Source organism: Vulpes vulpes, chromosome 4 (genome assembly GCF_048418805.1).
Source record: "Vulpes vulpes isolate BD-2025 chromosome 4, VulVul3, whole genome shotgun sequence".
NCBI lineage: Eukaryota > Metazoa > Chordata > Mammalia > Carnivora > Canidae > Vulpes > Vulpes vulpes.
In genome coordinates this window covers 36,972,896-36,986,196 of record NC_132783.1, presented here as the reverse complement: position 1 = coordinate 36,986,196, position 13,301 = coordinate 36,972,896, and the positions used below count along the sequence as shown (strand labels likewise).

Below are 13,301 nucleotides of genomic sequence, written 5' to 3'. Positions count from 1 at the left end.
TGCCTAAAGGACAGATGTAAGTTTGACACCTAAGATTAATAACCACAGCGTATTAGGCCAGTGGGAACTTTCACTATGTTGAAGACAAACTCACTGCTCACATGGTATTCAGGCACCCAAGTGCTAGGACCCAACGGAGGTAACAAATTATTTTTTTTCTTTTAATACTTTACCATTGGCCTACAGGGATTGCCATAAATAACACTCGCGGAAAGAAAGGCTTGGGAGTACGCTTTTAATAAATTCTCTAGGGTCCTTGCTCTGAAATATTTAACAAGCTTCGGCATCTTCTTACTGTCTATGAAAACCACCAACTCAAGCCAAGGTTCACTGTGCTTTATGAGAACTGACACCAAATGTGTTATTATAGGTACTTTCTTGTTAGGCCTGATTTATCTGAACTAAGAATTCTTATTTAAAACTCTGTGAGACATTCATTCATAAGATTTTTGGTATAAACACACCTCTAAGAATTCCAGTTTTGAAGGATATAATTAACCAATTAAAATTTTCCTACAGAAGGGAAAAAGCTGGATTGGTAAAAATGCTTCATTCTCTTGAGTAGGTGATACTGTACTTAGGTCATAAGTAAAAAGCTGCGCAAGCATACATAGGTCAGTATTTGTCTAAAACTGAGCAAAAGCACATAGAGTCGTTAAAATGAGCTACCAACAGAAACATTTCTGTGCATGCCAATCGACCCTAGCTGCATGTAACTCAATTTATATGCAGTTACATATAAAAAGAGAATTCTATGAGAGGAAGGGACAGTCAGGGACCTCCCCCACCCCCAGATGTTTTTCGGGCCCTAACACCTGCAACCAGCAGATGTAGTAAACAAGCAGTTGTTTGTAATGCAAATTCAAGTATGGTCTCACCTTAAGCTCAAACACAAATGGTCACCCTGCTCCTGACACCCTAGATGAAAACTTAACACTGAGGATGTCAGCTATACAAACACCAAGTCCTGCTAAGGACAGAGTTAAAGAGCTAGAAGGCAGAAGCATGGTTAGGGGTGAATAAGAGAGGCTGCCTTCCGGTTAGTGTTTTGGATCTCAAACACATTAAAAACAGCTGTTGGGTATTAAGAACCAAAGACTGCAACTCACTTTGGTAGGACCTTTAAAAAAAAAAATGGATGTAGCCTTGTGGTTAAAACGGAAAAGATTCTGTAACTGTGCAAACTGCAGAATATTGCAAGACGATGTGTCTAAAATAAATGCATTCTAAAATGTAACAGAATAAACCAAAGCAGATAACAAGGTAAGGTAACTGTTTCCTGACCACACCCCTTTCCTCCACCCTACACCCAACATTATTCTGGCCACAAAATCTTTCCTAAACAATGAATGACTGTTCAATTCACTGACCTCAAAATTTTAATATATGTACTAACAATAAATACCTTCTATGCTATCAAAATTTCAAAATGATTAGTATGGGGGGGGGGGGGGGGGCAGGTGGCTGGAGAGACCTAAAGGCGAAAATCCTGATTTAAAGAAGAAATGCCGGGCAGCCCTGGTGGCTCAGCGGTTTAGCACTGCCTTCAGCCCAGGGCCTGATCCTGAAGACCCGGGATCAAGTCCCATGTCAGGCTCCCTGCACGGAGCCTGCTTCTCCCTCTGCCTGTGTCTCTGCCTCACTCTCTCTCTCTGTCTCTCATGAATAAACAAAATCTTTAAAATAAATAAAGAAGAAATGCTTAATTTTCAAGATGCTGAGGGATAATTTATACCAGATTTTTATTACATTGACTTTTAATAGATTATTGTTTTGAAAGAAGTGCCTTAACTAAGGAATAAAGCCCACAGATACTTATTAAGCATTAACCGTGTTTACAGCTGAAAAATGTTTTAAGATCATTTTCGGGGCTATTTTCTAACGTTACTAAGTCAGAGACTACAATTTAGATTTGTCAGAAAGATTATTTGTTGTTCTCAAGCCTTTCAACAAAAATCTTCAATTATTCCTTATCTAAAACATATTCTCCTCTTCACCATTAAAAAAAAAAAGAACAGTCCCAACTATTAAAAAAGTATCTGATACGTTTGCATTATTTAGTTCAACAAATAGAAAAATCTCCCACAAATTTTAAAACTCAGAAGCATTTATTTGGGGGTAGTCTCTAATTATTTATTTGGGGGTAGTCCCTAATTATTATTTGCTTTTATTAGTCACTTCTTAGACAGGACATTCATATGTACAACACAGACACTTCTACCATTAAATATTTTCAAATATTTTTTTTGAAAAGCCTTTTAAAATAAAATGTGAAAACACTATTTCCTATGACAACCGTCATAAAATCTCCAAGGTCACCGTTTTAACTGCTATATGAAAATCAGAAATATCTTATTCCCTACTTGAAAGTTCAAGTATCTTTTTGAAATTTATGGAAAAATAATTACAGGAACTTCCAAATCACAGTGCCCACATAGAGTATATTTATTTCACATACCTATCATTCTAACAATTGGAGACTACAAATAATCACACAAATACTCTTGTTGATAATTGATTCCTCTCTGCTACTTTGATGGATCTTCTAGATCCCAGATTCTGTTCATTGAGGTATTGTTAGTAGTACTTTCCCTAGATGTCCATGACTGAATTTTTTTTTTCACTTTGTGAAAGCACTGGACTAATAAGGCTAAGACCATAGGGTTCCATCTTCACAATCCTGGGTTTCCTTAGAAGGCCAGCCATACTGAAACCCTAATCCTCAAGACCCTGTATATACACACACACACACACACACACACACACACACACACACGTTCTTCACTGGAGGCTAGGTGATAGAGGGAGAAAAAGGCTGAAATAGGGTAAATATATTGACAGATCGGTGAAAATCCATCACTACCATGAGAGAGACGATACTCAGGGAGAACTCCATCGCCAGCACATTTCACATTCACATAGTATGTAAGTTACTCTTTAGGTGTTTTCTTACTATATAAATGATGTTTCCACTTCCCAACAAAAGAGAAATATCATCAAATGATATATTTGAAATTCTTCACAGTGCTAAACATTTGCAAAATGCAGTTATGTTGCTATTGCATTTTTAGAACTTTGAAAGTTAACTGAGCCATGAGATAAAAAGAACAATATTCATTGGAGTTATCTTCAAGTGGTATTTTCTCAACACTTATCCCCACCCCCTTGCCAACTGTTTTTCTTTAAATGTATTTATTTGAAAGAGAGAGAGAGAGAGATATTGAGTCCCAAGCAGATTCCATGCTAAGCACAGAGCCTGACCAGAGGCTTGAGCTCATCACTGGAGCTGAAACCCAGTCAATCGCCTAACTGACTGAGCCACCCAGGCATCCCCCCACCACCACCCAAATTACTTTTTAAAAAACATCAGGTAATGCAACAAAATGAGACACTATCTTAAAAGCTGAAGTAACATTCTAAATGTTCAGCCCCAAATAAGCTAAAGTAGTTCTGATTCTAGATAGCTATGGGCAGTGAAAGCTATACAGTATATAGCTAACTGAAAAAATTAAATCAATTTTTCCTCTCATCAGCATAAAAAGCACAATACATATAAAATCATGAATTTGTTGATTTAACTTTGCTTGCTTTCATGATAACTGGAGATTTGTTATTTATGCATCTTAACCAATAAGACAAAAGCTAAGATTCCAAGTGTAAGACATCAAAGGTAGCACTCTCTTAAGGCAGCCATTCCTCACAGCAGGTCTTATTTATTAATAACTCCTCACATAGAATGAATGTACTTCCAATGTGTTTTAAAAAACAACTATTTTGCTAAAATATAAATTAGCTTGCGCTTCTGAAAATAATTTGCATCATCATTGTGTTACTCACTGTTCTTGGGATGGGTGGAGAAAGAGATCCATTGGACATGTATGGGTCATTATTCATATTTGGCATCATTATGTACCCGGAATAGCTCGAGTAGGAGGGTCCCTTGTTGTAGAGGCCTCCATCTGGATGCTTTCCTGAGGGAATCCAAATAACAATCAATGATGCACTGACTTTCTTTTTATATCAGTGTATTTTTCATCTGAAAATCTAATAGTTCTATGACAAACCAGACCTTACATAATGGATTTGTTTACAAAATACTGTAACTGGATTATTATGCTCTATTTTAGATTGACAGCATTTATTCTCTTAAATGGCTTAGCAGTGAAACAGATGTTTTAAAAACATGTGGTTCAATTTACTTCCACTACTGACTGGTGTTTTTACAAAAATAAGTGTTATTCAACTAACTTAATTTGTTCTAAAACTAACAAACTGGACCAAGAAACATACACATGTGAAAGAACACACAAAACCTAAAGCTGTCTTATAAACATATTAGGCCATCTAGCCATACACACACACATATATTTACACACCTGAAGTTATGCTCCACCTTAGCAACAAAGTAAAAAATTCTACCTGTGCTACTAGATTTCTAAAAAAATTTCTAGATTTTATTGAGGGAGAAAGAGTTATATCTAGTAGATGGACAATTACCCAAACTCATGAAGGATTAACTCCAGGAGACTTATTTTTACATACTACACCATTCTGCCAAAGAAATCTGTGTGTTTAACATATACATTTCTTAATCTGTATAACTCCTTTGTAGCTCTGAAGAAAGTCTGATATTATACTTCTCTTCCCTCTTTTCCTAGCTGACTTATTGTATATGAACACTCCATTCTGGTCAAACCAACTGTAAGCAAAGGAAAATAGAAATGCAGACTACTCAACAAGAAAGCCCTACAGATTACTTGATTATTCTAAAGTCACAAGGAGTTCTAGTTAAATCTAAAAAATACATGCAATTTTTAAAGTTTTGAGTAAGAATTAGAAATGGGGAGAAAGTCTATAATAATGTTCCACATGCAAAGGTCCTAATTTTAAGAATAAAGTTTTATATTTTTACAAATTAGATTCTGATTTACTGAGCCATATTTAGTCTATGCGTTCGCTGCCTGCCTTCTCACTACAAGAAACAGCAATTTTACAAATGAAAATCCATTTGAAACTATTCTTGTTGGAAAATAAATTGGTATAGACTGTCACTCTGTACAATGCAGAAAAAAATACTAAAGTTCTAAGCCAATTAGAACTTGGGCTTTAAAAAAGGAAAAAAGGAAAAATTATAGACATTTCCTCTTCCACAGAGAATCTAGAAGCCAACTAAAATCCAAAGACCCCTAACTCATTCAGAGACAGTTTTTAAATCATACATGAGAAATAGGCAGTGAGTTTCCTGGGTTTTCTTTCCCATTTTGTTAAAATAGTGGGCACCGTCTTATCACATCTGATTCCTGTTTCTTGGGCTCAAATAAAAATCAGAAAAAAACACCTATATTCACAAATTGCACCTATTAAATGATAAACTTGGGAGAAATAGAATTAGTGTCTTACCGTCATCAGGGTGTTCTCTGGCCTTGTCGTGGTAGGACTCCTGAGAGGTTTGTGCTTGTCTGGCCACCTAACAGCAAGAATCCCCATCCCCAAAAAAAGAAAACCAACTTTGAGTTTGTGATTAAGTGTGTATCCACTGGTAATTCAAAGGAGGAGGACTGGGTGAGGCTCAACCTACCTATCTTATCAACCTAAGTGGGATAGGCTAGGGCTGAGAACCTGGAAATCTTTTGCTTTTTCTTTTCAACACATATTTTTAAAGTGATTATTATATACCCAAGACTAGAAAGTATAAATAATACTAAGAAAAACAGTAACAGTATAGTAAATCTGGGAAAGATCCGCATGCTCCTCTGACTGCTGATTATTACAATACATCAAGGCTACTTAGATACCTAGTATGATAGGAGTTTGACTTAATGGGGGGGTTCATCCTTTTGATAGCTTCTTTAACCACTGTGAACGGTCGATCAGAGCCAATTAAAATTGGGCAGAAATACCATTTTGCAACTAAAATAAAATAAAAACTAGGCACTTACAGATAGGGGTCTTAAGGTGACTGTCCTAAGCCAGTCCCAGCAGGAGACCCCCTCCCTAAAACCTACCACAACTGGCTGAGTGCAAACTGACAAGAAAAAAGTGAACTACTCTGCGGTTAAAGGGAGGAAAATTCGAGACTTGAGTTATAAACATCTAAAAGGTAGCCCAGTTAATATCAGTTCTGGTAACCACCATCCACCCAGACTCAACCACGTGCAAATCAGTGGTATTACCCATTCACCATCTTCCCTGGTCTGCCCCATGCCCACTTACTACCGTGGCAAAGATTAACAGAGCCTTAATCCCTGGGTTCTATGCTTCAAACTGTAGGACCCTTCTTCCCAGAGCAAAAACGGAAAATGTGAAGTGGGTGGCAGATTTATTCATGGAATAGGAAAGGAGAAGCAGAATGAGCAGAAAAAGATGCTGCTCTATAAATGCAAGAGTTTGCTTCTGTTTCAGATGTTATTTGGTTCCTTGGACATATGTCCTACAGGTAACCTTCTCCCCCAAATGCATATTCACAAACCCTTTAAGTGGAGTTGCGTGCACCCTAGCCCCCCACCCCCGCCTTCAAATTGGAATGTTGTAATGAAAGAGGGTCAGGACCCCGAGCGCCCTCGTGTTCTTAGAACCCAGGCCCCCCAGGCTTCCAAATGCGTACTCACCCCCGCCATTGGTATTAAGAAGGTAAGTCTGAAGTGTTCTTAAACGTGTTGTTTAAAACCCAAAATGTCCCCGCCCCCAAAACCACAGGCTTTCTTTTTGGGGGCAGAAGGATGCCATTTAAGGGAAAAGGGTATACCCTCCAAGTTCCTTTGGAGGGAAAAAGCGTTGGTGAAATCATCTGAGCGTCAGGACTTTTCCACCGGATTTCCTCCAAAGCGTTTGTTTCCCAGTTGTTAAACGAGGGTGGCCGGCGGAGTGTCGGGTATCAGGGTCCGTCCGCCCACCCCGCCCCCCCCCCCCCCCCCCCCGAGCTCCCCGCCGCCTGAAAACAGCCCCTCGGCGCGGCCCTGCTCGCGGCTGGCCCTGGCCGGCGCTCACGTGTCTCTATTTACTCCGCCAGGGTTACCTGCGCGGTCGCCGCGGCGGCCCAGGAGATCAGATAAAGCGTCTGCACACGCCCTGAGCGCGCGCCTGTTCCCCACCTCTCGCCTCCGACCCCCCTTTCTTCGGCAAAGATTCAAGGCCTGAGCCGCACTCACACTTACCAAGTGTAAGCGCTTTTTTACTTTAAGTGACCAGGTTTGGAGAGACCGAGTGTTGCCCGCGGTCCCGGGCGCCCCCCCCCGCCCCCCATCCCCCCATCCCCCCTGCAGGGCGGCTCGGCTCGGCTCGCTCGGCTCGCGGCGCCCACGGCTCCCAGCAGCCGCCGGCCGGGGCGCAGGGACTGCGGCGGCCGCAGAGACCCGGGCGCGCGCTCCCCGGCGGTTGGGGCCGCCCCGCCTGTCCGCGGCCCACGCCCGCCTCCTCTTCCTCTCCGCCTGCAGCTCTGCTCATCTCTACCTAAGCCTCTGGTGGTTTAACGCACTTTTGCAGAGACACATCTACCGCGGGGGAGCGCGGGTGCACTTTGTTCCGTCCCACGGAAGAACTTCTTAGTGTCGTTCGGGCATCTCCGCTTTAATGCGTCGCACCCTCTCGACCCCGCTAAAAAGTCCGCGGGCGACACGCTACGGGGTAAGGGCGGCTTGTCTCGCCCGCAAGCCAACAATTTCCTCCTCGAACCTCAGCACTGACCCATAACCTCCCTGCACACGCCTCCGCCTCCCACCAACACGCACACCAAGAATGTGGCCCGGGGCCCGTCCAGCCCCCGCCCCCGCCCCCGCCCCCGCCCCGCCAGCCGGGGACCCCCTCGGGGCGGCGGTCCCGGCTGCCCGGCGCCTTCCCTCCGCCTCTGCGCCCCCCGGACCTCGGGGCCGCGGCCCGCTCCGCTCACCTCGTGTCCGTTGCTGGCTGGGATGATTTCGGACTCGTTCACTAAGGACGACTTGATGTCGGCGAGGTCGCCTTCCTCTTCGGGGTGGCTGATTTCTGCGAAGATCTTCTCCTTCTGAGGATCGCCCTCATCCTTGAAAGGGATCATTTCGTCGGTGGCGCAGAGTTCCGGGTCTCCCCCGCCGCCGCCGCCGCCGGCCCCGGAGAGTTGGGGCATCCCGACGACTCTGTAATCTCCGCTCCGCTGGAGGAGCCCCCGAGGCGGCGGCAGGAAAGACAGAGGCTCAACGGAAGGGGGAGGAGGAAAAGGAGAACTGGAGGGATGCGCGAGGGAGAAGAGCGGGCGGAGACCGGGCCCGCGGCCCGAGGCCGGAGCAGCTGCGGCGGTGCCCGAGCCCCGGCGGCCCGCTCCGCTCCACTCCGCGGAGCCCGGCGCCCGCCCTCGCGGCCGAAGGGCGCTGGGCTGCTAAGGCCGCGGGCGCCCGCGCCTCTGGGCGCGTCTGAGCTGCGGGGCGCGTGCTAGGCTGGGCTGCCCCCGCGGCCACCCCGCGCCCCCGGCGCCTCCAGGGTCTGCGCGGAGGTCGCCGGTGCCGGAGGAGGCAAGACTCTCCCACGCGCCGCGGAGGGTCCGTCGGGGCGTCTCCACGCGAACCTCTCCACCCTCGCTTCCCCGGTGGCCGACTTGGGAGTTTGGGTTCCGAGAAAGGCGACCTGGGCGCAAAGGCTCCGTTTGCCCCGGCACACAGGGTGCGAAGGAGAGTCAGAAGATAACGAAATGTCCGCTTCCTGGAGGGTAAAAAAAAAATTAAAGAGCCACCGGGTTGAGATGTCCGTTTGTAAAGCTTCTTATTTCCTTCCCTTTCGCTTCAGTTTTCCTTCTCCAGGCGCATTTAATCTGCTGGTGGAGGAGGAGGAGGAGGAGGAGGTGGGGGAGGAGGAGGAGGTGGGGGAGGAGGAGGAGGAGGAGGAGGAGGAGGGAAGAGAAAGAGAAGAAGTTTGCCAAGAATAAAGTTTGTGCCGGCGAGCGCTGGGAGTCGGCGGTGGAGGATGCGGCGGGGTCTCGGGGAGTCACAGCGGGGGCCTTGGACCCAAATGCTCCTGCCGGGCGCTCGAGCCGACAGACACGCACTCGCAGCCCGACCCCTCTTTGTTCCCGGCTCGAGTTTCTCAGCCTGGCGCTCTCGCTCGCCGCTCTCCACGCCGCCGCCGGGCCGCTCTGCCGGAGCAAAGAGCTGCGCCCTTCGGGCTCGCCTGGCCGAGGGGAGCGGGGGCGCCCCGAGCCTGGCCGCGTCCGAGGCTCCGGGCGCGTCCCGGGCCCTCGCACGGAGAGCGCTGAGCCCAGGTCCCTCCTCCGCACCCTGCCCCGCAGGTGAGCGGCTGCGCCTCCCCGCCGCTTCTCCTCCTCCCGCGCCTCGCTGGCGCTCAGAGCTACCCACTTGCGTCGCTTCTCCTCCCTCTCCCCTCCCCCGCCTCCAGCTCTCCTTGGCCGCCCGCTGGGGGGGCGGGGGGGGGCGGCGAGAAGGAGGTGGTGATTGAGGACTTTTTTTTCTTTTCCCAGAGCCTGTAGGACGAGTCCCAGTGGTGTGTGTGTGTCGGCGCGTGTGTGTGTCTGCGCGCGCGCCAGCGAGTGCGCGCGCGCCTAAAGGATCTAGAAACTCGCTGAGAGGAGGAAGGAGCCGGCGCTTCCTGTAACCCACGGAGAAGCACCCTTTGCCCGCGTGAAATTGACAAGAAACTCTGCCAGAACGGTTTAACTTCATCATCTAAGTATCTTTTCTCTTGTACCCCCTGCACCTTCCTCTGCCAGTCTCGCCCGCCCCCCCCCCTTCCCGCCTCCTTCTCCCTCCCTCCCCTTGGCAGGGCGAAGAAGATGAAAGAGAAGCCGCCGCAGCTGTGATCGACACCACATTGATAGATGCTCTGACAGAGCGGATGAGGCGGGAATTGGGGACAGAGAGAAGGAAAAGGGGAAAATATAACAGAGATTGCCCAACTAAGAAAACGGAAACGAGGACAAGGAAGAGAGTTGTGACTTTCCTAAACTATAATGTCAAAGGACAAGGGAGCACATGTTAGCAAAAATTAAATCTCCGGTCTTAACCGAGAAAAATAGGACAAAGAAGAAAAAAAAAAAAAAAACTGAAGACTGGATGTTAATTACCGCCTTTTAAAACAAGATCTCTTTCTGTGCATCCTCACCAGGAGATGTACAGAGAGAGTTGCGCTAGGTCTCTCTTGGATTTCAGGAGATACACGCTACAATGTATGGGAACCTCATAGAGAATGGAAGATCAACCCAAGGAGGGAGAAGGCAAAGGGACCCAGGAGAGGGATGCCAGTAGAGAGAGGGAGGGAGGACTGGGCAGTCTCTGGCACCTCGGACTGCGCACTCAAAGGGACCCTTGAAGATGCAAATCCGAAATCCAACCTCAAAAATTCCCCAGGCACCACCATCTCTTTGATGCATTTTGTGCAAGGACAGGACTTTTAAGGAGATGCTTTGTGAAAGTTACAGTATAAGCGAAGCTGAAGTTTGAAAACACATTACATTTTGTTCCTTGGCTCCCAAACCCCCTCAGTTAAAAATCCAGGCAAAATTATTATACCTAATACACTAGCCATCTGTAAAACCTCAGAACAGTAAACAAGAGGCAGGAAGAAATGTGTCTCCATCTACCTTAAATTGAAAATAAGGAAAACACTACAGAATCAGACGTTAGCTCTATTTTATAGGAATAGTCATGCAAAGGTCCCTCTTTTCCTAAGGAGAGAATTGCATGCTGCTGGGCATTATATATAAGTAAAGACCTTAACAGTGCTCCAAAAGAGCACTTAAAACTTTGCCCCAGGATGGGAAATTTACTAAAAAGCAAATTTGAATACTATCAAAGGGTTCTATTGGTCATATACAGCATGGTCAGTTGTCACACATATTCTAGTTGGGGGATTGGGGTAAAATTAGGGAGCTAGTGATGGAAGGCAGGAAGAGTAAAACGTTAAACACACTCTAAATAGCTGACAATGCAAAGCCTTAAAGAAGAAAAGAATATTCTACTACAATATGTCTGTAAGACAATAGTAAAAAAGATCGGAAAGAAACCATTTTTTTTAAATTGATGGCAGTAGTCAACTTCCCTTGAAGTCATGCACCAATGTGAGTGTAAAGTACCAGTGATGTGAACATGTAGCTATGTCAGACATTAATACCCTCTGTTCTAAAAGAAATATGGGAAAGCAAAGTCAAAAGTCCTCCCAATAAATGTGCCAATTTGGCTGGTAGGAAAAGAGCTGGGAAATGCAGTTTCACCAAAGGAGCCGGAGTAAGGGTTCCTTTTCATCAAAATATTGAGAGGGCGTGGAATTGGGGCGGGGGCACACAGAATGGCCACAGAATATTTTCCGGGAGCCAAGGAGAGATTAAATGACGACTCCTACATCTCCCTGTTTAAGTGTTGCAACTAATTCGAATCCCATTTTCTCCTCCATGTTAATTATCTGGACTCCCGGAGTCTTTGGGGAGCTCAGCTCCAGGTGTCCTGGAGATTAGGAGCTCGAGGATAGATGGGAGTTTGGGGAATAATGACTAGTAGGAACTGTTCACTAGAAGGACCGAGGGTAGGTGGCTTTGTTTGGAATTTTTCGGTAACCCTCTCTTACCGAAACGTTTCTAACGAAATCACCAGCGCTTTGCTCTCTCTGCGGCTGCTTGTCCTCCTTGCGGCGTGCGGTTGTTGGCGGGTGTCCCTAGCCCTGCTGCAAATCTTGAGATGGGCTGAACTTAACGGGGGCTTTGCGAGGCGAGGAAGCATTCGTCCAAATTCATTTAAAGCTTTATCTGGGAGAGAGGTGGACGTTTCCCCGCGAAGTCTGTCTTTCCTGGGGTGGGGGTGGCGGGGGTGGGGGGGGGGTGCTGGGAAGCTGGGCCCCTTCGGGAGGGGTGAAGTAACCCTAGGAGAGACGGTCCTTCTTCCCGAACAGGTTCGGCGATGTACCAGCCAAAGGCATTTCTGCCGCCGGGAGGTCCTTCCGAAATCGTGCGGGGGCTGCTATTACATATGCAGCTGCTTTGGGTGCACAGGCAGTCCGGGATGTGGTGGGCGCGGCGCGGGAGACAGGCCGCCGCCCGCCGCCCCCTTCCCTCGGATGTAGAGGCGGGTTGTTCGTGTGAACCCGAGCGAACGACTGGGGCTGGCTGTTGCAGGTTCACTCCTTCAGGATGTGGGTTTCAGGGGGCGTTTTGATGTGATTTAATTCTGACCGTGAAACAATTGCTAGGGGCTGGCTGGATCGCTGTTGGTTTTTCCCCTCTTGGCGGCTTTGGTTGGTTTGGGTTTAGTTTGGGAGCGAACGGTGACTTGTTTGATAGCGACACTTCCCTCGGTGCCGGGCGCCGTCGCCGGCTCTGCGCGTGGGGGACCCGGCGCCCACCCCGAGCCGGAACCGGGGGGCGGGGGTGGAGGTGGGTGGGAGCGGAGACGGGCCCCGAGGTCCGCAGGGTACGCGGGGCCGGGGGACTGGGAGGATGCCCCCCCCACGGAGAGACCCCTACCTCCCCCCCACCCCCCGCGACTTTGCTGCCAAGTCGACGCGGCTGCACACTCCGTAGTGGGTCCTTAATTACAGGGAGGAGAGAAACGCGCGGTGCCCTCGGGAGCGCCCTCCGCCCCCTCGGTCCTCACCTCCCGCCCAGACTCCGGGTTTTCCCCTTTGTGTGGCCTGGACTCTCTCCCCAGCTACAACTTTGGTGGGATCCCAAAAGAAGGAGGTGGCGGGGGCCTAACCAAGCGGATGCTCGAGGATGCCCGAGGAGCAAGGACGATGAAGAACTAGAAAAACGAATACTGTGATCGCAGAGACGCACGGGACTCCGGCGCCCTCGGTTTCCCCGCCCCGGGCCTCGCCAGGAGACCAAGTGCTCGGGGCGCTCCAGTTTAGGGGACTCCGCGGAGAGGAGAGGGGGCGGGGCGGGGGGCGAGCTAAAGGGCCGTTTGTGTCCCAGGGGTTCTTCCGCCTCTCCGGGTCTCCTCCTAAGACCGACGCAACCCCCTCCCTCGCCGCGGTAACGACCCGCAGCCCCGCGGAAATGTGGTTCCCAGATCCGGCCGCGTGCAGGCTCCCGGCGTCGGCGAGGCCCGCGCCCGGGGCCCCCGCAGCTCGGCACGGCGTTGCGGACCCGCCCACCGAGGCCCCGCCCCGCCCTCCCGCCGCGGCTCCCGCGCTCGTGCGGACGCGGGCCAAGCTCGGCGCCCGGGGCGCGCCCGTCCGGGGAGCTGTGTCCTCCGCGGCCCGCGAAGGCGGGCCCCACCCCGTCTAGCACCATCTAGCACCATCTAGCACCGAGGCATTTAACTTGTCCCCCGGGAAGCGATGGCTCCCCACCCCGGGGCCGCCCGGATCGACAGGAGTCAAGTTGGGGT

The 13,301-nt window shown here is 48.7% G+C and overlaps 2 protein-coding genes across 7 annotated transcripts in view; one reads left to right on the top strand and one right to left on the bottom strand.

The window, feature by feature from the left end:
- Positions 1-8,409, bottom strand: part of LEF1 (lymphoid enhancer binding factor 1) — a 118,503-nt gene extending 110,094 nt beyond the window's left edge. For 4 of the 6 annotated variants that reach the window (XM_026017595.2, XM_026017594.2, XM_026017597.2 and 1 more), the window contains exons 1-3: positions 7,886-8,409; positions 5,401-5,467; positions 3,838-3,971 (exon numbers count right to left, since the gene is read on the bottom strand). In XM_026017595.2, coding sequence (XP_025873380.1) covers positions 3,838-3,971; positions 5,401-5,467; positions 7,886-8,101 — 417 coding nt within the window. In that variant the 5' untranslated portion in view covers positions 8,102-8,409. Of the gene's footprint in view, positions 1-3,837; positions 3,972-5,400; positions 5,468-6,608; positions 6,824-7,885 lie in introns of those variants that run through there. The other 2 variants (XM_072755514.1, XM_072755513.1) reach the window with 2 other exon arrangements.
- A 500-nt stretch (positions 8,410-8,909) lies between these two features.
- On the top strand, positions 8,910-9,933 carry LOC140598579 (uncharacterized). The gene is made up of 2 exons (XM_072755515.1): positions 8,910-9,253; positions 9,443-9,933. The coding sequence occupies exons 1-2, from the start codon at positions 8,932-8,934 to the stop codon at positions 9,574-9,576; spliced, it is 456 nt and encodes a 151-aa protein (XP_072611616.1). The 5' UTR covers positions 8,910-8,931; the 3' UTR covers positions 9,577-9,933.
- The last annotated feature ends 3,368 nt before the right edge of the window (positions 9,934-13,301 follow it).